This window comes from Geospiza fortis, unplaced genomic scaffold (genome assembly GCF_000277835.1).
Source record: "Geospiza fortis unplaced genomic scaffold, GeoFor_1.0 scaffold23, whole genome shotgun sequence".
In the NCBI taxonomy this organism is placed as follows: Eukaryota; Metazoa; Chordata; class Aves; order Passeriformes; family Thraupidae; genus Geospiza; species Geospiza fortis.
The window spans coordinates 12,478,436-12,503,835 of NW_005054303.1; the positions used below are offsets into that span (position 1 = coordinate 12,478,436).

The 25,400-nt window shown below is 47.1% G+C and overlaps 2 protein-coding genes across 3 annotated transcripts in view; both read left to right on the forward strand.

The window, feature by feature from the left end:
- The window catches only part of SLC35F4 (solute carrier family 35 member F4), a 118,087-nt gene extending 108,536 nt beyond the window's left edge, over positions 1-9,551 (forward strand). For both annotated transcript variants that reach the window (XM_014311886.2, XM_031066290.1), the window contains 4 exons: positions 4,733-4,858; positions 6,119-6,311; positions 7,579-7,668; positions 9,101-9,551. In XM_014311886.2, the coding sequence (XP_014167361.1) occupies positions 4,733-4,858; positions 6,119-6,311; positions 7,579-7,668; positions 9,101-9,342 (651 nt within the window). In that variant the 3' untranslated portion in view covers positions 9,343-9,551. The remainder of the gene's footprint in view (positions 1-4,732; positions 4,859-6,118; positions 6,312-7,578; positions 7,669-9,100) is intronic.
- Positions 9,552-15,508: 5,957 nt separating this feature from the next.
- CCDC198 (coiled-coil domain containing 198) lies at positions 15,509-24,697 on the forward strand. Its single transcript, XM_005418041.1, has 6 exons — positions 15,509-15,692; positions 19,373-19,449; positions 22,011-22,097; positions 23,125-23,223; positions 23,638-23,803; positions 24,489-24,697. Exons 1-6 carry the CDS (start codon positions 15,509-15,511, stop codon positions 24,695-24,697), a joined length of 822 nt encoding a protein of 273 aa, XP_005418098.1.
- The last annotated feature ends 703 nt before the right edge of the window (positions 24,698-25,400 follow it).

Genomic DNA, 25,400 nt, shown 5'->3' on the forward strand with positions numbered 1-25,400 from the left:
GAATTGTGATATTTGGGCAGCGAGGACATGAAAAGAAATGAAGGTCTAATCCTATACCCTGAGCCATGTTTTTGTGGGAAAACTCTGCAGTCAGGAGCTCAGCCAGCTATTCCAAGGAGCTCAGCTCCCAGCAGCTCTTCCAGAGCTCCGGAGCCATCAGGCACATCTGGGTGGCATCAAGGTGGGGATTCAGAGAGTTCACAGAATTCACAAAATTCACAGAATTCATAGAATCACTGGGTTGGAAGAGACCTTCAGGATCATCCAGTCCAACCCAGCCCCAACACCTCAGCTCACCCCTGGCACCCAGTGCCACATCCAGGCTTTGTTAAACACACCCAGGGGTGGTGACTCCACCACCTCCCCAGGCAGAACATTCCAGAACTTTATCACTCTTTCTGTAAAAAACATTTCCCTGATACCCAGCCTGTATTTCCCTTGGCACAGCTTGAGGCTGTGTGCTCTGGTTGTGTCAGTGCTGCTGGAGAAAGAGCCCAGCCCCAGCTGAGCACAGGCACCTTTCAGGAGCTGTGCAGAGTGATGGCGTCACACCTGAGTCTCCTTTTCTCCAGGCTGAGCAGCCCCAGCTCCCTCAGTGGTTCCTCACAGGGTTTGTGTTCCACGTGCTTGGGACAGCAGTGGCTCTGCAGTGAATTCCCAGCTCCCTGTCTGCCCAGTGTGGCTGCAGCAATCCCCAGACTGATCCCCCATGGATACCCCCAGGCATGTGGGACGTGCCTGACATCCCTGTGATCCCTGGCACCCTCCCTGCACACCTGAAAGCAGCTGCCAGCCAGGCTGCAGGGCTGGATTCTTAGATGCCACATCTAAAGACAAATCTGTCTTGCTGGCCACCCTGTGGAATGGCACAGTCCCCGCTGTGGGAGCCCTGCAGAAGGCTGCACACAAAGTTTCAGCTGCTGTGGCTGTGTTGGAGGCACCAGAGTTGTGTGCTCTGCAGGGAGAGCCTCGTGCCATCAGTGGTGAAGCTGTAGCACCCACCCGAGAGAGAAAAGCATCAGGGGAGGTGTAGGTTGGGTATTAGGAGAGATTTCTTCACAGAAAGCGTGGTCAGGTGGTGAACAGGCTGCCCAGGGGAGTGGTGGAGTCACCATTCCTGGAAGTGTTCAGGAAATGTGTAGATGTGGTGCTTTGGGACGTAGTTTAGGGTGGATCTGGCAGTGTGAGGTGAAGGGTTGAACTCAGTGAGGTTTTTCCCAACCTTAACAATTCTCTGGTTCTGTTTACCTATAAAAGTAGTGCAGGTAGAGATCAGATACCTTGAAGTACCTCCTGCCCTGGGCAAGGACACACAAAACCATCCCTGCCTGCTCCCTGGCCTTTGCTTGGACACTTCTGAACATCTGTCTCTCAAATTAATAACACATCCATGTTACACTTTGGGCTCAAGTCCAGGCAGCTTTGGCTCAAAGCAAGCACAAATATTTTTAAAACTTTACATATTTGAGTAGTTTTGCTGGCTTGTGCTGCTTGGATTTAGGCACATGCTTATATGTTTGCATATTTAAGCCCTTGGTTGGACTTCAGGTGTGGAGTTGACTCAGTGTGTTTCAGGTAGGGGCAGAGTAGTCTGGGGACATTTTTCTCCCCTGAAAATGTTGACTTCAGCCTGGAGAGAGGTTTCTTCCCCATCCTTGAAGGTGTTCAGTGCCAGGTTGGATGGGGCTTGGAGCAACCTGGGCTAGTGGTAGGTGTCCCTGCCATGGCAGGGGGTTGGAACTGGATGATCTTTTGAGTTCTCTTCCAACCCAAACCATTCTGTGATTCTTTACACCTCATTTTCTGCTGTGCTCCACACATAGGGAAAAAAATGTTTCTGATAAACTGTTGGTTGACCTTGCTCTCTTTCAGGGAAAAAAAGGAAAAAAAGAGGCAAGCTAATTTAATTCCTTACCTAGGAGGCTCCAAAAGAAAGTTACTGCTCTCTTCCATTAATTAAAAGCCTCGTTTAATGAGCTGACAGCCACCTTTGCTTCCCTGTGACCTTGCAGAGCAGCCTACAGATGTGAGCTCTGGTTAAAGCCAGCACCTGAGGCAGGCACAGGTCAGCTGTGCTGATGCCCTGGTATGGAACATGCAGGAGGAGCCTTGAGCATGAAATTTAAATAATGTTTTTGCTGTTTTCAGTCTCAGGAGGTGTTGCTGCTCCACATGTGTCCATCATTTTAGTTGTTTCAGGGGGGAAAAAGTGCTTGGCTTTATAAATAATTGATTAAATTAGGGATCTGGCTCTCTAAATTTGGTTTAGACAAAGTGGGAGTAGGTTTTTCACCATAGGAAGAAAGGGGATGATGGATCTGCTCATTTTCACTGACACAAGGAAAGGACTGAGCAGTGGGGGCACCAAGAGTTAAATCTCCATCCTTGCCATTGTAAGGAGGGCATCACTACATTGGAATCTTCTGTTTTGCCTGCTGAGACTGACACATTGCTGGAAATCCTCCAGCTGGCAGCTGAAATCCTGAATTTCTGTGCAGGGCAGGATGTGAAGGGCAGCCAGGCAGGGCAGGGGGGTTCTGCACTCCCAGAGGAGAGGCCCTGGATGTCTGAGGCTGGGACAGTCCCCTGGCTGTCCCTGGGCATTGCTTCGAGGCTGGGACGTTTGTGGTGTCTCCCAGGATGGCCCCACTGCTGGAATGTGTTATCCTGGGGAGGAAAAGGGGGAAACCTCCTGGCGCCCTCTTGCTGAAACCCTCCCAGATCTCATCACGGCACTGAGAGACTGGGGGGACTCCAAAAACCACTGCCACAGTCAGACCATGCCCTGGCCCCCTGTGTGTCAGGGGGTGGCACAGCCCCATCCCATGGGGGCTCAGCCCTCCTGCAGTGCCAGCTGTGCTGCTGCTGGAGCAGGGATCCTGCACAAGGGGGGAGTTTTCCTCTGCAGCTCCAGGGCTGCTGCAGATGGGCCTGGGCTCCCTCTGGCAATGCAGGGCAGCAGAAAGCTGCTCCTCTGGCAATGCAGGGGGCAAAGGCTGCTGTGCTGCTCCAGGCTCAGATTGGATCCAGGTAGGAATGCTTGGCTCCTCCCCTGGGCGCAGCATCTCCCCATGGGATGCTGGAATTGGATCAGCCCTGCAGGGACACTCAGTGGCCATGGACAGCAGAGATCTCCTGGAGGGAGGATTGGCTGTGGCAGAGATAAAGAAAAAACTGCTCAACGAACAGAAGATAACTGCCCCATCTCTGACAGATGGCGGTAGGATGCCCCCATTTCCAACCTAAGGCACCACAGCACTGGGGGATCTGGATTTCAGCTCCATTTCATGGTGAATTTGGAGTATCAGTGGTACCCTCAGGTTTTGCTGACCTGTATCCTGGAGTTGGGGTGTTCTACATGGAAATAAGGTGGGACACAGACTTGCAGTGGGGTTTGTGGCTTTGGCACAGCCACTGCCATGTTTGGGGGCACCTGTGTGCCTCAAGGACTGGTGAAATAGGGCTGATGGTGAGGGGGAAGGACTCACAGCTGCACCCAGGAGATGAGTTTTCCTGGGAACATGTTGGTCTGGATGCCTATGGGATTTAGGAGCTTTGACATTTTTACCTGGAGTCTCAGAGATTGGCCCTGCCCTGGCAGGTGATTCTGGGTTCCCCACTGTCCCCTGTGTGGGAACAGCTGCACCTGAGTCAGTTGTGTGTCCCTTGAAACATAGTTTGCTCCATTGACTGGCTCTGCTGAAGTTGTTTTGTGGGATTTTTTGTGCTTGTTGCCTCAGTCTGGCTCACATCTGCCTGGGATGAGTGTCAGTGGTTTTCTGGGACTCTTGGCAAAACTGTGAGCTCTGAAAGGCTGTTTTACAGGAGGGCACATGTTTGGATCGACATTAAGTCTTTGAAGTTGGTGGGCTGAGGCTTAGTTTAATCCAGGAGTACATATTTCTTAGATGAAGTTCAGTGAAGTTTTCAAGAGGCAAAGTGCCAATGCCACATTGGTGTTGGCTCAGGAGATGTGCACTGGCTCAGGAAACACTCAGTGGAAGTTGGGTATTCAGTGCCTTTGCAATTCACACTCCACATTTACCTGCTGAGGGAAATTAGGTGGAGAGGGGGAGTTTTTTTAAGAATAAAACACTTTGGACTCCCTTCCACTTCCTTAAGGTTCTTGGAGTCAAGACCCAGGATTTCAGATGTGGTGTAGTTAATGATTCCTGTTCTTTTTCTTTGAAGCTCCTTAAATGCTCTCTCTGGGGTTTTCAAATGAGGCCAAAAACCTAAGCACTGATGTAAAGCTTCATGAAGAAATTTGGTCATGTCTGTCCAAAAAAACCTGTCAGGGCACAGCCAAAACAGCTGGAAGAGCTCCCTGTGGTATCCTGGTATTCCAAAATACAGGGCTCATTCCCCTGGACTAATTTCCAGGCTGTTTGGCCATCTAATGTTTGCATTTCAAGTCAAATTGGTTTTGCTAAATATTTATTTTGTTGTACAGTAGAGCGTGATGCCTTAAAATTTCTTGATCTTGCAGTTGCCTCTCCAAGGTGGATGTTTAGCTGACAAAATCCATATTGATGGATGTTGTGTCAGCAGGCCCCAGTGCTGTAGATCCACATCCCTGTCAGTGCACACACTTTCATTTTGCTTTACGTCTCTCCCACGATCTTTCCTATTTAAGGGAAAACAAGAAACAGAGCAAGTGGGTGATGACGCTCTTGAGAAGCCCCTCCCAGTGATGATCTCAGCTTTACACTGCTTTGCTTTGTCTGTGCAGATAGTGGCAGCAATAATGGCAATCACAGGAATTGTGATGATGGCATATGCAGATGGTTTCCAGGGTGATTCAATTATCGGGGTGGCCTACGCCGTGGGATCAGCCTCCACATCTGCACTGTATAAGGTAGGTCACAACTGTTTGTTGGCACTCCTAAATTCATTCACACTGCCTGTTAAAAAGACACAAATACCAAGAGAGTGGCTGTAAAATAAATGTTTTGTTGTGTTCCTCACTCCTGCGTCAGTCATGTTGTGACAATGTCAGGAAATCTGCCGTGAGGGTAATTAGTTGTCATCTGCCAATTAACCAGAATGGCTTTTCTTGATGAGCCTTTAATGAAATCTCCACTGCCACGCCAGGAGGAGTTTAAGATCATTTTTAAATCATGACAACAAGAGTTTGTCAGCACTTCCCAAAGGGCCTCTCCATGGTCAGCAGGGAGAGAGCCAGGGGGACTTTTTTCTCCCCTGAAAATGTTGACTTCAGCCTGGAGAGAGGTTTCTTCCCCATCCTTGAAGGTGTTCAGTGCCAGGTTGGAGGGGCTTGGAGCAACCTGGGCTAGTGGAATGTGTCTCTGCTGTGGCAGGGGGTTGGAACTGGATGAGCTTTTAAGTTCCCTTCCAACCCAAACCATCCCAGGTCTGCCCTGCAGCCACAGGCTGGGCTGAGCCCTGGTGTGAGCCTGGCACAGGCTGTTCATTAGAGACCCTTCTGCTTGGAAGAAGTGGCTGCTCTGGAGGCTGAGGGCTGGGAAAGGCAGGGATTCTGTCTCAGGAACAGGTTGGGCTGAGCATGGCTGGGTTTGTTTTCAGCTGTGTGTGTCAAGTCTGGCGTGGGTTGTGGTGGGATCAGAAGCTGCCCTTGCAGCTTTAGACTTTTATCATCTCGTAAATGTGTTGTGGCCTTTCAAAAGTCACTCAAAATCCATTAATTGAGGCTCATAGAGGACAGGTTCTTACAGAGTGAGCTCTTCCAGGCTGGTTTTCCTCTCACAGGAGGGTCATGCTGTGGAAGTCACTGGAGCCTCTTCCCAAATCCCAGCGTTGCCACACTCAGCCCAAATCCTTCTACACTTACTGCATGAATGGTGTGTCCCTGAGTTCTTGGTTTATTCTTGGTTTTTCCTGGGTTCTTCTACACTTGCTTCTCCTGGCATTTTGTGTAAAGCTTTGTTATACAGACCCAGCCCTCCCCGTGGTAGAGACGTGGAGCTAAAACCCAGGAAAGGGCAGAAATCCCACCAAAGATCCCCGTGCAAGACTCTTGTGAGGGAAAAGGGCTGGGCTGTGGCAAGCTGGCCTTTGCTGCACTCTCCCCAAGGGAACGGAGTGCTTCCATGACAGCCATAGAATCTAAACCCCTCCTCTCTCCTCTCCTCTGCAGGTTTTGTTCAAAATGTTTCTTGGGAGTGCAAACTTTGGGGAGGCAGCTCATTTCGTGTCCACCCTGGGCTTCTTCAACTTCATCTTCATCTCCATCACGCCCATCATCCTCTACTTCACAAAAGTGGAGTACTGGTACCCCTTCTCTGCTGTGCCATGGGGTTACCTGTGTGGAGTGGCTGGCCTCTGGTTAGGTAAGTGAGAAAACAATTTATTTATTTATTTCCTAGCTCTTCACCCCTCCAACCCTTTATAAAATTGGCCTCGGGCACAAACAATTTCCCCCTGTCCCCTTAAGCAGCAGAGCTCTCTCACAGATTAATTCTGGTCCCTGTGCAAACTGGTGCTCCTTAGAAATGATTCATGTTTTTCATTACACTTCATGAAACATTACTATTAATTGAGATACAATTAATAATTGATAGGTAAGCATAGTTATAATTAATAATAATTAATAATTAACAGTAATAGCAGGGAATAAACATGAAGCAGCACTACTAATTGCCCATTTTTTCATCCCTACCATAGTTCCACACTAATGCCCCTGTGTCTGGCACAGTTTGACTGCTTTAAGTCCCATTTCAAGGGGCTGCATGTTCCCAGTCAGCTCCTGGGGGATGTTTGTGCTGGGGCACCTTTCTGGGGATGCTGCAAGCTCTGGGCAGGGCTCACATAAGGCTCCCTTTTTCTGAGCCAGAATTGCCAGCAAATTATCTGTTGTGTTCAGCCCAGGGGCATTTTAATTTCCACATATAACAACATCCTTTCCTTTGGTAAAGTCTCTTTTATTCCATAATTGAAGAGGTTTTTGTCTCACTAGTGTTTATTAAATGGAAGCAAAGAGAATGTCATTGCCAATCCCATCCTGAGCTGTGGCCAGGCTGAGCTGCTGTGAGCACCTTCAGCTGCTCCAACCACAGCTGCAGCTGCCCTGTGAGCTCCTAGGGGACCAAAATTAGGGATAATTTATCACCCAAGTGTATAAACCCAACCTCATGCAGTGGACTCAGCAGCAGGACTGGGTGGTGGGTGATCAACAGCTTAAGTTTGTTTTTAATCTTTCAAGGGAAAGTTACACTTAAGCAAACTTTAATTTTTTTTAATCTTTCAAGGAAATTGGAGCTCTCTGGGGGTGCTGTCATGTAACAAAAAAGCCCCAAAACGCAAAAGGCCAGGTTTTTTGTAGCTGATTAAAGCCTGTGCAAAGCCATGGAATATGATAGCCTCAGTGTTATGGTTTGTGAAAGGCCATTCAGCCCTCCCTTTTCCCCTGTGAAGAATTTCCTCTAATTTCACGCTCATATAGAAAAAAACAAAATCCATCACTTTGTGACAACTCCCTCATTGTGGTGTGGATACTTAATATCACATATTGTACCTGTAGGGTCTAGGTAGAGGAGAAATGTCTCACTCTGGTGTTTTCCCCCATTTTCATGGGTTATTTTCTCTGTTTTTCCCTAGCTTTCAACATCCTGGTTAACGTTGGGGTGGTGCTGACCTACCCCATCCTGATCTCCATCGGCACCGTGCTCAGCGTCCCTGGAAATGCAGGTACCAGTGCCACAGCTGCTGCTGCTGCTGCTGCCAAAAGGAGCCCAGGGGAGCTCAGAAAGCAGTTTATTGCTTAAATAATTTGTTGGGTGGAAATTTACTCCAGAGTCCTGTCTGAAAAACCTCTGCTCTTGGACAGCTCTCTGCTCTTCAGTCTCAGCCTCGTCGCTCTTGGGGGTTTGAGCACAGAAAAGATCTGGTTTTGGGGAATGTGGCTGTGAAGCCATGCCCGTGGGAGGCTGCCTGAAGGCTCAGGTGGGCTGTGGGGGCTGCTGTGGAGCTGGAAGGATGGGCACTTGGAGCTCTCTGGCCCACAGGCTGCTCTCTCCCCATCCCTGGTTCCTGCAGCCTGAGGGAGCTCGCTGCTGATGCAGCCTGTTGTGGATAAAGAGTTACCATAAAGTGCCTTCTGTCTCAGAAATCACAGAATCACAGGGTCATTAAGGCTGGAAAAGACCTCCAAGATGATCAAGTCCAATCTTTAGCCAAATATCCCTGTGCTCACTAAACCATGAAGTGAAGTGCCATGTCCACTCATTTTTTTGGACACGTTGAGGGATGGTGACTGCACCAGTGCCCTGGGCAGCCTGTGCCTGTGCCTTACCAGTCTTTCAGAGAAGAATTTTTTCTGAATATCCAATCTGTCCCAACTTGGGGTCTTTCCCCTTTCTCCTGTCCCTTGTTCCCTGGGAGCAGAGCCTGAGCCCCAGATGAAGGAAGGAATGATGAATCTGACTCCATGTTTTCAGAAGGCTAATTTATTATTTTAAGATACTATATTATATTAAAGAATACAAAACTAAACTATACTAAAGAATACAGAAAGGATACTTACACAATGTTAGAAAGGTAATAATGAAAACTTGTGACTCTCTTCAGAGTCCTGACACAGCTTGGCTCTGATTGGCCATTGAGTCAAAACACACACTAGAAATTAATGAAACAATCACCTATGGGTAAACAATCTCCAAACACATTCAAAGGAGCAAGACACAGGAGAAGCAAATGAGATAATTATTGTTTTCCTTTTTCTTTGAGGCTTCTCAGCTTCCCAGGAGAAAAATCCTGGGCAAAGGGATTTTTACCCAGAGAATGTGAATGCCACAGCACCTGGCTGCACCCTCTTCTTGCAGAGAGCAAGGTGCCCCCTGAGCCTCCTTTTCTCCAGGCTGAGCCCCCTCAGCATGAAACTCTTGGGGTTTAATCCAACCCCTCCAGGCTTCCTCAGAGCCTGCCCAGGGCAGTGAGGGACAGAGGAGCTGTGGCACCTCCAGCACTGCACTGTCAGATCAAAGCTCAGGGAGATCTGAGAGCCCCAGGGCCACTGTCACACCCAGAGTATGACAAAGGGTCACAGGGACATGCCAGGCTGCTCCTGGTGCCATCCTCCACCCTGCTGCTGTTCTGATTCTGTGGTTTCCTCTCCTCCCAGCCGTGGACCTGTTGAAGCACAAAATGATCTTCAGCGTGGTGCGGCTGGGGGCCACCATCATCATCTGCATGGGGTTCCTGCTCATGCTGCTGCCCGAGGAGTGGGACGAGATCACCCTGAGGTTCATCAACAGCCTGAAGGAGAAGAAGAGCGAGGATCACTCCGAGGACATCACGGAATCCAGCGTGCACACGAGGAGCAGGAGCAGAGCCAACGGGACAGTGTCCATCCCGCTGGCGTAGGGCTGGAGGAGTCTCCCTGCAGGCAGATGTATATTCTGTGAATATAGCTTAACTTTCCTCACCACCTGTATGCTTCAAAAAACGTCATCTAACCTGAGCAGGGGGTGAACTGTAAGATAAGAGAAGTACATCTATAATAAATGTTTACATTTATACACTTAACGAGGAACGGGTGTAAATAACTGCAATAAAATCTTTTGTAATAAACAGATGTTTGAGTTGGTGCCTTTCTGAGCTGGTGAGTTTAAAATGTGGATGAAGTTTACATCGTTTATCTCTCTTTGCTGGCAGAGGTGGAGCCATTTTGGAAGATACAAATCTTGGATATTTCCAGCTAAATTTCAAAATGTAACATCTTGACTTACTTTCAATGAAGTGCCCTTTCAGCAAGGTAGCAGTTTTGGAAAAGCATTGCAAACCTCTCCTGGCACTTTGGAGAATTTATTTCTGATGTTCACATTGATATTCCCAATTATTATCACAATAAATATTCCATGGTGTGCAGAACATGAGGCCTCTCCTCCCAGACCACGCTGAGCTCTGCCTCCTTCCAAAACCACCTTTCTAGAAGTGGGGCTGGAATTTGAGTGCCTTTAGTAAAGCAAAAAATAGCTTTATTTAGCTTGTTTTCTCCCAGAAAAGCTGCACTCCCAGCTGAGCTACAAGAGTTTCAGGAGAGATGGAACACCCTGGATTGCCACTGTCCCTTGGAAATGCCATTTCCTATTTTCTAGAGCATTGGGACAAATGAATATTTTTTAACTTCCACTGTGGAAAAGTCTTTCAAAAGCCAAATCAAACCAACCAACCTCCCAATCCCTTCCCTGGGCTGCTGATGTGTAATTTAGGCTGGTTTACACCATTCCTGGGATTGACCACTCAAGACTGTCTTTATTTGAGGTACTTCATAGGCAGACAAACTTTATTTTTTTAAAGGAAGAATAAAACTGACTGGAGAGTAGTTGGTCAAAAACCACTGGGGTGGTTTTTGATGGTATTTCTGCCAGCTGAAAAAAATAATGTAAATAATAATTTATTTGACTCTCTTTATTTGACTCTTCTATTGGATGTTTTTAAAATATTTTAATGTTCATGTCTAAACTGTTCCTTGCAGCCAGCAGAGCAGAAAAAATATTTGTGTGCATTTAAAAAAAACCCAAAAACTTGGGCTCTCTCATCAAATGGCTGGAGAATTAGAGCTCCAAAGACCAACCCAAGTGTCCCCTGTGCCCTAAACGCAGAGAGAGGAGTAAGGTTTGCATGCACACACAAGCCTCTTACAGCTCCAGGTCTGCTGCTTTTGAGGGGAGACAGACAAAAAACATTGCAAAAAAGTTAATTATAAAGATACTGATGGGCTGAAAGCACCCAGCACATGGCAGCTTGGCCTCTCCCCACAGTTTTGGAGCTGATACATTCATTGGCATTGCTGGATAGTTTTGGGGATGTGTTTTACTGAAATTTTAACTCCTGCCAAACTGAACACATGGGGAAACCAAAGCGTTCCTTTCAGCAGGCACTGGTGAGTACTTTTTGGCAAGCAGCCTCATGGCAGCATCTGCAGGCCTGGGATTGGATCCTTCATGGAATCATTGAGAATTCTGCAGGGAAAATCGTGTGAAATCTCATTGTTTGACACATGCTTGACACATTCCAGGGGCAGGGGCACAGGGTGGTAAAAACACTGTGATCCCAGCAAGGAAGGCTTGAGCAGAGCAGCCCTGCTTTGGCTTGATGTTCTCAGAATGACTTGGGTTGCAATATTCAGATGTGTGAATTCTTTGCTTCTTTTTGCCAGCATCAGGATTAAATGGCCAGACAGTATTTCCTGTAGGGGCTCAGATGTTTGTTAGTTCTTATCTCTGTCACAGTCTCACAAACCCTGAGTTCTCCAGCACTTCACTCTAACAAACTAAAAATGGAGCCCCATCTCTCTCTCTACAAGGCCTTTTAAGGATAAACTGTCCAATTAAGAAATGACACATTATTTTTACTTTTAACCCAATAATCAACCACCCATGGCTGCAATGTGGACTTTTTTATCCAATTACAAAAAAACACTCAAACCCATGGAGAAGAAGGTGAAGAAAAAGGACCAGCCACCACCCTAAAACCTCCATCTTGCTTTGTATATATAACTATATTCTAAAACTCTTTAAGTTTTCCACCCTGTGATATCACACACTTCTAATCGAACTCCACACCCACAATCCCAGTTCTGTCATTCCATTTTGGAAGCCTTCTCCACAGCCTCAGGTCAGTGCAGTGTTCTCTTGGGGGTCAGCACAGAAAGTCTGAAATTCTCAGCATCCAGGGTTCCAACAGGATGGCTTTTAAAGATCTTCCAGTCCCACCCCCTGCCATGGCAGGGACACCTTCCACTATCCCAGGCTGCTCCAAGCCCCATCCAACCTGGCCTGGAACACTTCCAGGGATCCAGGGCAGCCACAGCTTCTCTGGGCACCTTCCCAGATGTTTTCCAGGGGTGCTCATCCCCCTCAGCAATGCCTTAAACCCCCTCCTTCACCCTCTGCCCAACCTCCAGTTCAAATTCCTCATTAAGCATGGCCATAAGGATTTTCCCTGGAGTGCAGCTCAGCCTTTCAGCTGGAGAAAACCCCACCAAACCCAAGAAATCAGACAACAAACAGAATCTTTGGCCTGATGCTGTTGGTGATCCATCAGAGGAACAGCAAACCAATATTCACCCCCATCAAGGGGTCAGACATCAGCACCTCCACTGCTGTGGGTGTCTCTGGCAGCCCCTTCTGCCCTCCCCACCAAGGTGAGGCTCCATTTCTGTGGCACCATCTCCCAAGGAAAATGCCACTTTTGATCAAGCAGCTGCTTTATCAGATTCTCCTTATCACTGGAAGGAGAACAGAACACGTCAGCTTGTCCAACCTCCTGTATCCACAGGAGCTGCCAATCCAGCATTGCAGAGCCTGCAGTTATGGCAAACATATATCACAAAATTTCCCATTTTTTGTGAAATTCAAACATATCCATGTATCACTAGGCACCTTTTCAGGTGCAGTTTTTGCCTCTTTGCAAACAGGAGGAACAGACAAGCATGTTTGCCATCACTTTTTGCAGGCATTTGCTTCACTAGGTGGGCCTCCAGAAATAAAAACAATATTCCAGCCCACACAGGGAAAAAGTAGCCACATTTTAATGGATTGGGGTGTTTGTCACACCCTTGGCATTCCATGGCAATCATTGAGAGAACACATCACACTTTGGAATCCCTCCCTGCCAGGCTGACAGTCAGGGCAAGCATCTGTGATTGCATTTGATGAAAAAATGCATGACTCAGTTTTGCTTGTTCAAAGGTGTTTGGCAAAGCACTCTCCATGGTCATTGTTCATTTATCTGCTCTTGCATTTCCTTCCTCTAAGAATCCTGGAAGCAAAGAACATGCTCTAATGTGTGAAACAAAATATTTGTTATTTCTCTGCTGTAAAACCTTATGCAAACATGAAAGTTAATGATACAAACTATCATTATCAACATCCTTTAAGGCTGATCCATTTTCTATTCTGGAGCATCCCCAGCAGTGCCTGCCCTCTCTGGGCAGTGTTATCAGCACCACCCTGTCCCCAGCCTGAGCTAAGATCAATGTCCCCTGTCAAAAGCAGCAGAGGGAGGAAGGAGCTGTGTTCCTTGACCTCACAGATGTGTAACAACAAGCTCTATCAGCCACAGCAGTTTGTGTCCCAGCCAGGGGATGTTTTCCTCTCTTTGCTGATCCATTTGTACATACTGTCACTGCCTGAACGTGCTGCAAGCAGGATAAACACCAGCCTGCATTGCTGGGCTTGTTTCTGCTTCACTCACTGGGGATTGGCAGAGAAGCCCAGGTGTTATTTTGGCAAAAATCCATCCCTCCCACTTCCTATCTCCTCCTTTGCCCATGGTTTTTTTTTGTGATTTAAAATTCGTTTTTGAGGAGAAGCTTTAAGGCAGGGGCGATCCCCTGCTGCAGTTGGGTGTTTGAGTGATTCCCTATTGTATTTGCATTGCAAGGAATGATGAATCTGACTCCATGTTCTCAGAAGGCTAATTTATTATTTTATAATAGATTAAAAAGTATATAAAATATATATTAAAGTGTATATATCTATATTATATTATATTAAAGAATACTATACTATACTATACTAAAGAATACAGAAAGGATACTTACTGAATACTAAAGAGATAATAACAAAAACTTGTGACTCTTTCCAGAGTCCTGACAGAGCTTGGCCCCGATTGGCCAAAGAGTGAAAACAACTCACAGCAAAATCCAATGAAACAATCACCTGTGGGTAAACAATCTCCAAACACATTCCACATGAGCACAACACAGGAGAAGCAAATGAGATAAGAATTGTTTTCCTTTTTCTCCCGAGGCTTCTCAGCTTCCCAGGAGAAAAATCCAGGGAGAAGGGATTTTTCAGAGAATGTGAATGCCACAGTTCCCCTCGGTTCACCTTTGCCCTGTGTGAAGGGGAGTAACAAACTCTGCCCTGAGTCATGGTACTGCCCTGCCCTTGAGTTTTTCCCAGAATCTTCCTTAAGCAAGGGCATCAGAGCACTTAGCAGTCAATGATTTCATTTTGACTACAATAAATTTGCTGAAAAATCCAATTCTGGTGGGATCATCATCACTTACAAGTTCCAGCTGAGTTTGGGAGAGACTTTAAAGCAGTAAATGAAATGGAAGAAAGGGATAAAATTCTTCCAACTCTCCTGGCAGGGACTGTCCCTAAAGGCACCGTATGGGACCAAAGCTCCTCCAGGCCCATGATTCTACAGCGCAGTTCTCAGGAATTTCACTGAACTTCACATATAGACAAAATAAAACAACATTATTGCATCAGATAACCTCAAATTCAAGAGAAGGATGAGCATCCCTGACCAGGATCTCAGCTGGCCCCAGTGACCTGCAGCAAGGGCATCCTCCTGCAGCTCCTCTCACCCCAAACCTTCAGCTGCTGCTCTTGGGCTCTTTGCTTTTCAGAGTAAAACTCTCTGAGAAGGGAACATGGGCAGGAGGGGGAATTGGGGAGTGTGGGGAGCCTGGCAGGATTTTGGCAGCACCTGGGTAAAACACAGATAAAGCACCATGGGCTTGACCATTCACATGGGTTCCACTGCTCCCACACATCCATCACTGCATTTAATTCATGATTTTCCCAAGCTGCTTAACAGGAATGACCTGTTCTCAGCTGGCGGGGGGGAAGGTAATTAAAATAAAAAGGAAAAATAGACAGTGAGCATTGAGAAATTCTAGTTAAAATCTCAGGGTGTTGATTTTACATTTTCATTTGAAAAGAAGAAGGGGGGGAAAAAAAATACAGGCCAGGCTGCTCTGCTCCCTCGTGCCCTGTGTGACCTGGGAAAAGCAAAGTCATGAGGGATGTTGGTGCTTTGTGGCTGAAAACATGAACTGGTTGGCATCTCCAGGGATGAATATTTTCTCCTGAGAGCAACCTGGTCTAGTGCAAAGTGTCCCTGCCCATGGCAGGGGGGTGGAACCAGAAGATCTTTAAGGTCCTTTCCAACCCAAACCCTTATACAATCCTGTGCTTTTATGAACTATCAAATATGACTCATATTTACCAATATTCTCAGTTAGCTTTGTCCTAAACTGCATTTTTTTTCCAGCAGTGCCCCCAGGCAGCAGCAGCAGCAAAGGTAGAGGAAGCTCCCAGGCCAGGCTTTATATCCTGGCCAAGCTTTATTCCCAAGCCAGGCTTTATTCCCAGGCCAAGCATTATTCTCATTTATTTAATCCTGCTTCTCCCATGCAGGATGGGGAGACACTTTAACCCTTCTGGAGCTCCAGGGATTGAATTTCCTTCCAAAACCTGCAGATTTAGCACAAGAGCTGCTTGGAGAAATACCTGCAGGCCAGCTGAGGTGGTGGCCCTGGTTGAAAATCACTTGTGGGTAAAAACCAAAGTTTCTCCAAAGGGCTTGGCACCGGCTCCTGAGCTGCTCCCCCTCTGTCCTCCCTGCAGGGGAATGGCTGGGGATGGGTCAATGTTTAACCAAGCTGGGAAGGACATGTGTGGGAGCTGCCTGGGCCCTGGCTGGCTGACAGAGATCCCTCTCCATGCTCAGGGCAAATGGTGCCTGAGGGGTTTTCCTGCTCCCCTCAGAGCCCTGGCTCTGCACGATGGGCCTGAGCTCCTCCAGGGTGACCAGGGTGGCCCCAGCGCCCAGCCAGGGGGACGTGGCTGCTCTGGGTGCCCTGCAGGGGCTGCCCACAGAGCCAGGCCAGCCCCCAGCCTGGGGAAAACCCATTTTCCAGCTGGAACTGCCTCCTCTGAGGGAGACCTGGTACGGGAGAGCCCTGGCAGGTGAGGGGGCCCTGCTGGGATGTTGTTGTCACCTGGGGTCACCGTTGTCACCTGGGGTCCCCGGGGCTGTGGCTGGGCTGGCTGCACTGGGGGTGGGTGCAGGGGGGGCTGTGCTGCCTCAGCTACTTTGTGCCATTTGTGCCATTTGTGCCGTTTGTGCCATTTGTGCCATTTGTGCCGTTTGTGCCATTTGTGCCGTTTGTGCCGTTTGTGCCGTTTGTGCCGTTTGTGCCATTTCCAGTGCGAAAAAACGCCAATCGCTTGTTTGGGTTTTTTTTTTTTTAATTTTAAAAGTTTAATAGTAATAACATGGCTATAAAAATAGTAATAAAACTAGAGTGATAAAAATGTGGACAGTTTGGATTAGGACAATATGAGACAATAGAAACAAAGAGTTATGGACAGTCTGGGGGCCTTTTCTGGGCAAAATAAGCCCGAAAAAGGACCCACGTTAGCAGAGGATCAACCCTTAAAAACAACAGCCTGTTGCATATTCATACACCTCATACATGATGCATAAATTCCATTCAAACACAGGATTCTGTCTGGTCAGGGTCAGCTTCTTCCTCTGAATCCTGACAGCATCTTCAGGGCTGAGCAAGGCAGGAAGAAGTTCATTTCTTCTGATAATGGAGCAATAAATTCTCTTTCTCTGAAAGATTCAGGTGTCCTGTGGCTGGTATCTTGGTGCACCTCTCTTTAAAAAAGTATCTTACATAGCATAGTTTCTATTTTAACATTTTGTTATAACCTAAAACTATATTTAACACACTACTTAAGAAAATTATACATCATAACTTTCTAACACAACACATCTAATATTCATTTTAATATTTGTGAAAAGCCAATCATAAAATAATAATTTTTCACACCAGGATGTTTCAGCTTTGGAAAAACTTATTTTTTCCCCTTCCACTGTTTTGGAAAGTGTCTCCCTCAGCAGAGCCCAGCTCCTTGCTCTCATCAGCATCCCCTGGCACCCCCCCTGTGACCCCATCCCAGCCCTGTCCTGCCCACCTGCCCCTGCAGGCACAGCTCTGCCCTAACCACAGTCAGATCCTGGCCAGGTGTAGCTCAGCACTGGAATCAACGATGAATTTCCAGGAGCAGAGGAAGGCAGAGAGCCTGGCTGTGCTTCCCTACAAGCAGCCTCTAAACTCCATCCATGCCCAAATCCTTCCCAGAGCTCTGCATCCATCTGGAAGAGGAGGTGCAGCTCTCCACAAGGAGCTGGATGCTCACAAATGCTTCCCAGAGCTCTCAGGGCAGTGTGGGGAGAAACATCCATGAAAACCAGGGGGTGGGAGGAAGGGTGAGGCAGAGGGAGGAGGATCTGCACCCCCAGCACCCCCTCTCTGCTCCTCCACTCCCAAAAATCAATTTCTGACCCACACCAAGAGGTGTTAAGCACTGCTGCTTCACCAGAGGCTGCGTATTTCCTCCTGGATCGTTCATCAGGTGGCAGTGAAAGCAAATAAACCTCTGGAGTGATAGCAGAGACATTCCCAGAACTGAGGGTTTGGGGAGAATACAAATCAGGTCTTGCTGTAGAAAAGCAGGTTTTATGTGCTCCACGAGAGCAAGAACAACCAAAATGTTCCTGTTCTGGGAAATCATCACCGGGCATTTAACAAATGCTTGTTTAAAAAAAGTGTATTTTATTATAAAATTAATAAATGCAATCTTCCATTACTTTCCATTTTCAGAAACAAGATGAGTATGCTCAGGAGGACTTGAGTGAAGTATTAACTCAAGCTGCTGTCTAAATAAGCAAACCTCCCAGAGAATAGGTTTTATTTGGTTTATGAGGGTTCAGCTTGGCTTATTTCAAACCCAGATTCCCCCAGAGGGGAGGATCTGCTGCTGCTGAAGTGCAGGGGTGAAAATCAGGAGAACAGGAGCCACAAGGATGCCTTGAGCTGGGGCTTGGTGATTTGGGGACATCCAGTCCCCAGCTCTGTATCTGCAGAGGATAAGGGCAAATGTCCTACAGGCCCCATGCACGGATAGGACGAGAGGGAAAAATTCCAAACAACCCCAAACACAAACCATCAAACCTCATAAGGGAGAAATAACTCCCTCAAAGCCCTGCCCTTCACCAGGACAAGCTTCTCCTAAGTCACAGCCACCTCCCTGTGCTGTGTCCCTGTTCCCATCTCCATGGGCCTTCCCTTTTCCTTCCCCCTCAGAAATTCCCTGTGCACCCAGTGCCTGCAGATAGAGGCAACAACCCCCTTTTCTCTAACAAGAAATTATGCTATTCCACCAGGTGCTCCCTGCAGGTGAGGTTTGTCTCTGGAGGAGCCTCCTGTGCTGGAAATTTTCCCCTCAGGCTCCCATTCCTGCATGTGTGGAGCAGCCAGAGCTTCACTCCGTGGTTAAACATTGCCAGGGCTCTGCAAAACATTTCCCTGGTGGAGGAGTCACCATCTCCCATATCCCAGCACCTCACAGGAGGAAGAAATTCCTCCCTCTGGGGGTGGTGGGCACCAGGCACAGGGTGCCCAGAGAAGCTGTGGCTGCCCCTGGATCCCTGGAAGTGCCCAAGTGTTCCAAGGATGGGGCTTGGAGCAACCTGGGATAGTGGAAAGTGACCCTGCTCATGGAAAGGAATGGAAAAAAAAAGATCTTTAGGGTCACTTCCAACCCAAACCATTCCATGATTCTGTGGTTGTCTCCTCTCTGTTTCCCCAGAGCCCAGCCTGCGCATCTTCCTTGAGGTTCATGGAAAGTCCCCCATAAACTGACCTCCAAAATACTGCTTTTCTTGTTAAATATGACTAAAATTTGATTAAATTTGACATCAAAAATGTGATTAAATTTGGCATCAGCTGTAATGTTCTTCCTGCACTTTATCCCCAGCTCTCCTCTGCTCAGCCACATCTCACTGAGCTCCATGTGTAAAATGTCATTTGGATGCACCAGGACAGTCTGTTGGGGTGGAAAGGTGGGATAAACAGATAAAATGTTGTGTGAAAGAAATCCTTCCTGCACATGCAAGTATTTAATTGTGCAGGAAAAGAACAACAAGGGGCAGTGGTGTCCAGCTGAGGGCACCAGCACAGAACAGACCCGAGCCCAGATCCTGTCCAGGTCCCAGAGAGAGCTCTGCCCTAAGAACTAACAGGGATCACTGGTGTGTGACACATTTTTTTGGGCTGATTTCCAGGATCTGGCAGTGCACCCAGCCCTTTCACTCCTGCTGCTGCTGCTGCAGCCCAGCTCTGCCACAGGCAGCAAATCAGCAGAGGTATTGCCCAGTCCCACCAAAAAAATAACAATAATCAGGGGCTGAGCAGCAGGAAAAGACCCAAACTGCTGCCTGGGCCTGACTTTAACAGGGCAGGCAGCAGAGATCAGGGATTGCTTGGCCAGCTGATGGTTACAGGGCATGGGATGAGAAGAATCCCTTGCCCACCCAAACCCCTGGGGCTGGGAGAGGCCACAGGATCCACAAGGATGGTGATGGTCATATTTAGAAGCATGAGTGGCTGTAGAGATATTTGTTAGAAATCACAGGCACACCCACTTTACTCCTGCAGCCAGTCGAATATTCCATGTGTCACTGGAATTCACAGCCAGGGACTTCAGTGGGACATGCCAACCAAAAAACAGGGCACAAAGCTATTGCTGAGTGCACCTGATCACCCAAAACTTCATCCATTTCTTCAACCTTTAAGGGCCCCTCTCTTGGAACACCTTGCCAGGACAGGATGGGACCAGCATCATCAAGCAGCACCCACCTCGAAGGCCTCAGGTAAGGCAAATTGAAATATTTGTCTCCTCAAGCCAGGTCTCACAAGCTCCTGGAGATCTATTTCACACCCAAGACAGCTCAGCTACCTTAGAAGGCACACAATTTTCCAGCCTGGGACAGAGTTTTATGCAGAGTTTTCCCCAGTTTTTTGGGGTTTTTTTGGCTTGCCCAGCAGGGCAGGTGATGGGCTGGGGCTGTGGGAGGTTTTGTGCCTTCACCCACCCTGTGCTGGTGGCCTCAGTGCCTTCCGGGCTGATGCCAGCCTGGAGCACGGCTTGTGGTGGCACATGCTGCCATCTAGTGCCACCTTCCAGCTTCATATTGGGATTTTTGGAGTTTTTTGATGCTAAGAGATGTGCACTGTCATATTTTCTGAAAAATCCCTTCGCTGGGATTTCTTCCCCTGGGAAGCTGAGAAGCCTCAGAGGGAAATGAAAACAAAAATTATCTGATTGCTTCTCCTGTGTTTTGCTGCTTTGGGATGTGGTCTGCACATTGTTTATCCAACAGGTGGTGGTTTGATTGGTTTCATGTGAATTGTTTTTACTTAATGACCAATCACCATCAGCTGTGTCACACTCTCAGGAGCCAGTCATGAGCTTTCATTATCATTCTTGGTAACTTTCTGTCTGTATCCTTTCTTTAGTATAACAATATAATATAGCTATTCTTTAGTACAATAATATAATATAATATAATGTAATATAATGTGATGTAATATAATGTAATATAATGTAATGTAATGTAATATAATATAATATAATATAATATAATATAATATAATATAATATAATATAATATAATATAATATAATATAATATAATATAATATCCCTCTAAGAACATGGAGTCAGACTCATCTCTTCACCTCGTGCTGGGGACCCTGCAAACACCACACTTGGCATTGGGGACTAGTGGGGAATTGTCCCTTTACATGACACTGATTTTTCCTCCTGCATTTTTACAAGGGTCCAAAATGACAGCTCAGGATTCAGCAGCAGTTCAGTGCAGACATGGCCCTGTTGTGTGTAACTTTTTTTTTTTGTTAGGGTTGGGATTAAATGTGAGAGATGGCATTTTTTGTTTGGATTTAGATGTTTATTGCTTTTTATTTATATTATAGTTTTATAAGTTGTGAGTTTTATAGTATTTTATTTTAAAATGATGAAACGGTTTTATATCTTTAATTAGGTTTTTTTAAGATAAATTGCCTGATTAAGAAATTAGTTTAAAATTATTTTTATTTTAAACTTAATAACTAATTATTTGTGTTTTGTTATGTGGATTTTAAAATGTGATTATATAATATTATTTAAATTTATGAAGAAGGTGAAGAAAGATTAGTTATTGTTTTAAAATTAAATAGTAAATATAATGTATTATAATGAATTAAATAAATATAACACAAAATAATTAATATAGAAATATTATTTTAATAAATATTTAATATATATTTTAAAACTTTAAGTTTTTTACTATGTGATATTATACACTCTTATTTAAACGATATACTCATAATCTTAGTTCTATTATTTAATTTTGGAAGTCTTCTCCACGGCCTCAGGTCAAATGCAGTGTTCTTTTGGGAGCCAGTGCCTGTTAGCACAGAAAGTCAAAAATTCTCAGTAACCAGGCTTCCAACTTGTCCCCGTTTACTGGGCACTTGTTCATAATCAAGGAGTTAATGTTGTCCCAAATAAAATATAATTCAGGTGTTACAAAGTCCTTTATGATGTCCCCTTTAATTTTTATTAAGCTGTACTGAGCTCCCCTCCTAGGAGGGAGCTCCAGGTGGGATCCCCACCCCTGGGACTGTTCCAAAATCGTGTGGATGTGGCACTGGACATGGTTGAGTGCTGGACCTGGCAGTGCTGGGATAATGGTTGGGCTTGATGGTCTGAGGGGTCTTTTCCAGCCTGGTGATTCCATGGACACTGAGCCATGGAATGACCCAGCAACACCTCAGAGCTTGCCATGATTTAAGGAGGCTCCTTGAGATAAAAATCCATGCTCAGAGCAGCCTGTAGAGCAAGGCCCTGCCTGTTTTCTCCTGCCACCAGAAAAGGAACTTTGTACCATGCACAGTTCTGCAGAGAGAGGTCTTATTTAGGCCAATAAGAGATCTTATTTAGGCTGGACAGAAGGAATGGTGCTCCAGGTCTCCTCTAATTGGGATCTGCCCTTTGATGACCTGATAGGATTCTTAAGATTAAATTATACACACTCAGCTTTGCCATGAAGCAATCTGAGCTGTGGTTTGGCTTCACTCTGGTCTTGGATGGAGCTTTGGGTGCTGTTGGGGCTCAAAGAGAAATAGCTGCAGGGATGGAATTACTGTCAAACTGGGGCTTTGCTGCCCGTGCTGAAGTGCAAAAGATTTCCCCAGTTTTGCCACTCCTGAAGGACCAAATGATGCTCATCTCCTTGAGATGCCAGACTCCTTCCTGTATCCCAAGCAGCTGGGCCAGAATTAGAGCTGGAGAAATGTCAAGGTAGTTTCATATCCTGTTTTATGATCCTGTGGAATGAGCAATGTTAATATTATAAATACTGGACTTGCAGAGGCTTGAACCTGCCATCCCTCCCCAAGCAATCACTCCTGCGAAGCCCTGGAGTCAGCCAGGAGTGGCTGCAAGCCCAAAACCAAAGGTAAGTGCAGGAGTTTGTGCCCTTCCCAAAGCCATTCCTGGCTGCAGGCTCCTTTCCCTCCCCCTTGGGGCACCCTAAAGGGCAGAAGTTGGTGTTTAACCCCTGGCTGTGCTCCTGGCCCTGGATGAGCCCAGGACACTGAGCTGAAACGCTGCCATGTGGGTGAGAGGATCCAAAAGAAGGGGAAAGCTTCCTGATCTCCAGCATGACAGTTCCCTGGATGAGATGGACCTGCTGAGCCAGGATATTTAGTATTTTAGAGGCTGAAAGTATGAGAGGCACGTTTTTAAATGAGTTATTTGAGCACCCATCGCTTGCAGTTGGCGGGGAGAAGGGAGAGACCTCCTCGCTCTCTCTGACAGGAATTTGGAGCCAGGTGGGGCTCAGGCTCCTCCCAGGGAACAAGGAATGAGAGGAAGTGGCCTCAACTTGTGCCAGGAGAGGTTTAGATTGGATTTAAGGGAAAATTCCTTTACTGAAAGCATTGTCAGGCATTAGAACAGGCTGCCCAGGGCAGTGGTGGAGCCACCATCCCTGGTGGGATTTCAAATTATGTGGATGTGACACTTGGGGACATGGGGCAGTGGTGGCCTTGGCGGTTCTGGGGGGACAGCTGGACTCCATGATCTTAGATACCTTTTCCAACCTTAGCAATTCCATAAGTCTGATTTGAAGGCTGCGAACACTGTGTGGCACAAGCAGCCCCTGCAGCCCCAAACATGCAAACGCCATTCTTCCCTTTGGATCATGGGATTATCTTGGAGAACCAACTCAATGCAGTAACACCTGGGGGGCAGAAGCACGAATACATTGCTTTAATGAAGTTTTTTTTCCCCTCCTGCCCCTGAGCTGTGGGATAAACTGCAAGCACAGTGGAAATCTGTGCTGAATTCCTGCAAACTGGCAACACTGGGAGATGCTGGCTGCGTTTATCTGGGAGTGCCCGAGGGGTTTGTGAGCTGCTGGCTCTTCCTTTCTCTTTCAGAAAGTGCAGGTGTATTTATTTGCATCTTTACATGCCTCGTAGGTGCTGGAGAAGAGGGGGCAAAGCCTGAATCCCCTCCCTGGCAGGAGGCAGCACTTGCACAAGCTTCAGATGCTGGACTTGACCCGCAAGCGGCGAGAGGTAATGCCAAGGTGGATTTGGGGAGCGGATGGGGGTGTCTCTCCCATGGACCAGGAGGCTTCAGACCTGTTGCTGGGGAGAGGAAACGAAGCTTTCCCTGACTCTTAGGCAGAGGGTTGGTGGGGAGCATCCCCAGGGCCCCTGTGATCAGCAATTACCTGTGATTTTTCCAACGCTTTGCCCTCGTTTGGCCGTGACTCACAGAGAAACCAAAAATCCCTGTCCCAGTCATGTTCTGTCATGTACCCAGTCTGGCAGATTCCCTTTGCTTGGGTTAAACTACTCGACTGTGCAATTATTTCCAGGGCCAACCCCCTAACGCTGTGCCATGTCGAGCTATTAAAGCACATTAAAGCACATTAAAGCGCATTCGCGCCTCTGCTGCTCGTGTTGACAACTCATTTGCAAACCCAGGCGGAGCTGAAGAGGAATCTCCACAGGGAGGCGAAAATCAATAAGCAAAACATCAAGGAATTCAGCCCCAAGGATGTCCTTGACACTCCCCAGAGGGGTGACAGCACCAGCGGCCCGGACCCCATCCCTGCTGGGCACAATCAGCGTTTTCCTGAAGACGACCCTGGTAAGTGGAATAATTTTCCAAAGCGATGCAAAACTCACCAGCCCTCCTAAATGTCATCAGGGAAGTTTCCCTGTGGACGATTCATCCACTGCTCCACCTCCTGCAGTGAGGAGAAGCAGGTTCGGGGGGAAAGGGCTGCGTTGGCAGGACAAAGCATTGGAAATTGGAATGCACTCACTGAGGCTGAACACTTTTCAGCTTTAGGGTTTTTTCCCCACTGTCCCTACAGAAGAGAATCTCAGCCACCTCTTCCTCCTGACCTGTCCAAGGGATGAGCCCTCTCCAGCTTTGCCTGCACATCACAACCTTTGGCACAGGCTGGGAATGTTCCACCAAGGCTGAAAGTGCTTAAATCAGTGAAAAAAACCGCCCGAAGGTGAACTTCCATCAGGAGGAAGGGGAACAAACCTGGCTTCCTATTCCCTTGTGGTTCTCCATCTCATCTCTCTTCCCCCTGGGGATAAAGCCATATTGCCAGACTCTGTAATTTCACCAAACATAATCCTGAGTGTGTTACACCTCCCCCTGCCCCAGACATGGGGTCTGGTCTTACAGGGAATCCTCAGGATTTTCCTTCCCTGCTGTCCACAGCCATTCCCAGATCAGCTCCAGGTGACTGAGCAGCTCTGCAGCTGGTATTTTATTTTTGATATTTTATGATATTTTATTTTTTTCTCTCCCCCAGGACTCTTCAGGGCTGAACCCTCTCCAGACAGGAGGGGGAAGGTTGACCTATGGTTCTGCAGGGAGCCACGGACCAGGGATCTATTCTGGGACTCCTCCAGCACAGACTCAGAGGAGTGGGAAGAGAGGATTCACCACAAACCCACACTCGTGAGGACCAAGACAGAGAGAATTTCCCTCTTTGATGACTTCTTTGACAGGGATTTCTAGTGGCATGTGCCAAAGAAATGAGCCCCAGCTCTGGAGGGGCTGGGACCTCCCCAGATGGATGGGCTGGGGCTGGAGACAGTGAGTGTGGAGTGTCCCAGACATCTGTTATGGAAAATCCGTTCCTTAGGATTTTTCCTCCTGAGAAGCTGAGAGGCCTCAGGAACAAAATGTAAACAATGATTATCTGCTGCTGTGGAATGCAACAGGTGGATCTTTGGCCCATGCTGGATGTTTGTAATTAATGGCCAATCACAGCCCAGCTGGCTCGGACAGAGAGCCAAGCCACAAACCTTTGTTATCATTCTTTCTTTTTCTATTCTTAGCTAGCCTTCTGATGAAATCCTTTCTTCTATTCTTTTAGTATAGTTTTAATATAATATATATGATAAAATAATAAATCAAGCCTTCTGAAACATGGAGTCAGATCCTCATCTCTTCCCTCATCCTCAGACCCCTGTGAACACGGTCACAGTGGAGGAGTGAGGGGAAGATAGGAAAAGGCAGATATTTCTAGATAAAAAATACAATTTTGAGCTAAAGGGGACATTGCAGTTAAGTTCTGTACCTGTCCCAGATGCCATCCTTGTTGTAGACCACTGTCCCCTGACTTCTACACCAGGGGTGTAATTGTGGCTTCTGAAACCAGTTTATTACAGAATCAGAATGGTTTGCATTGGAAGGGACCTTAAATACCATCTAATTC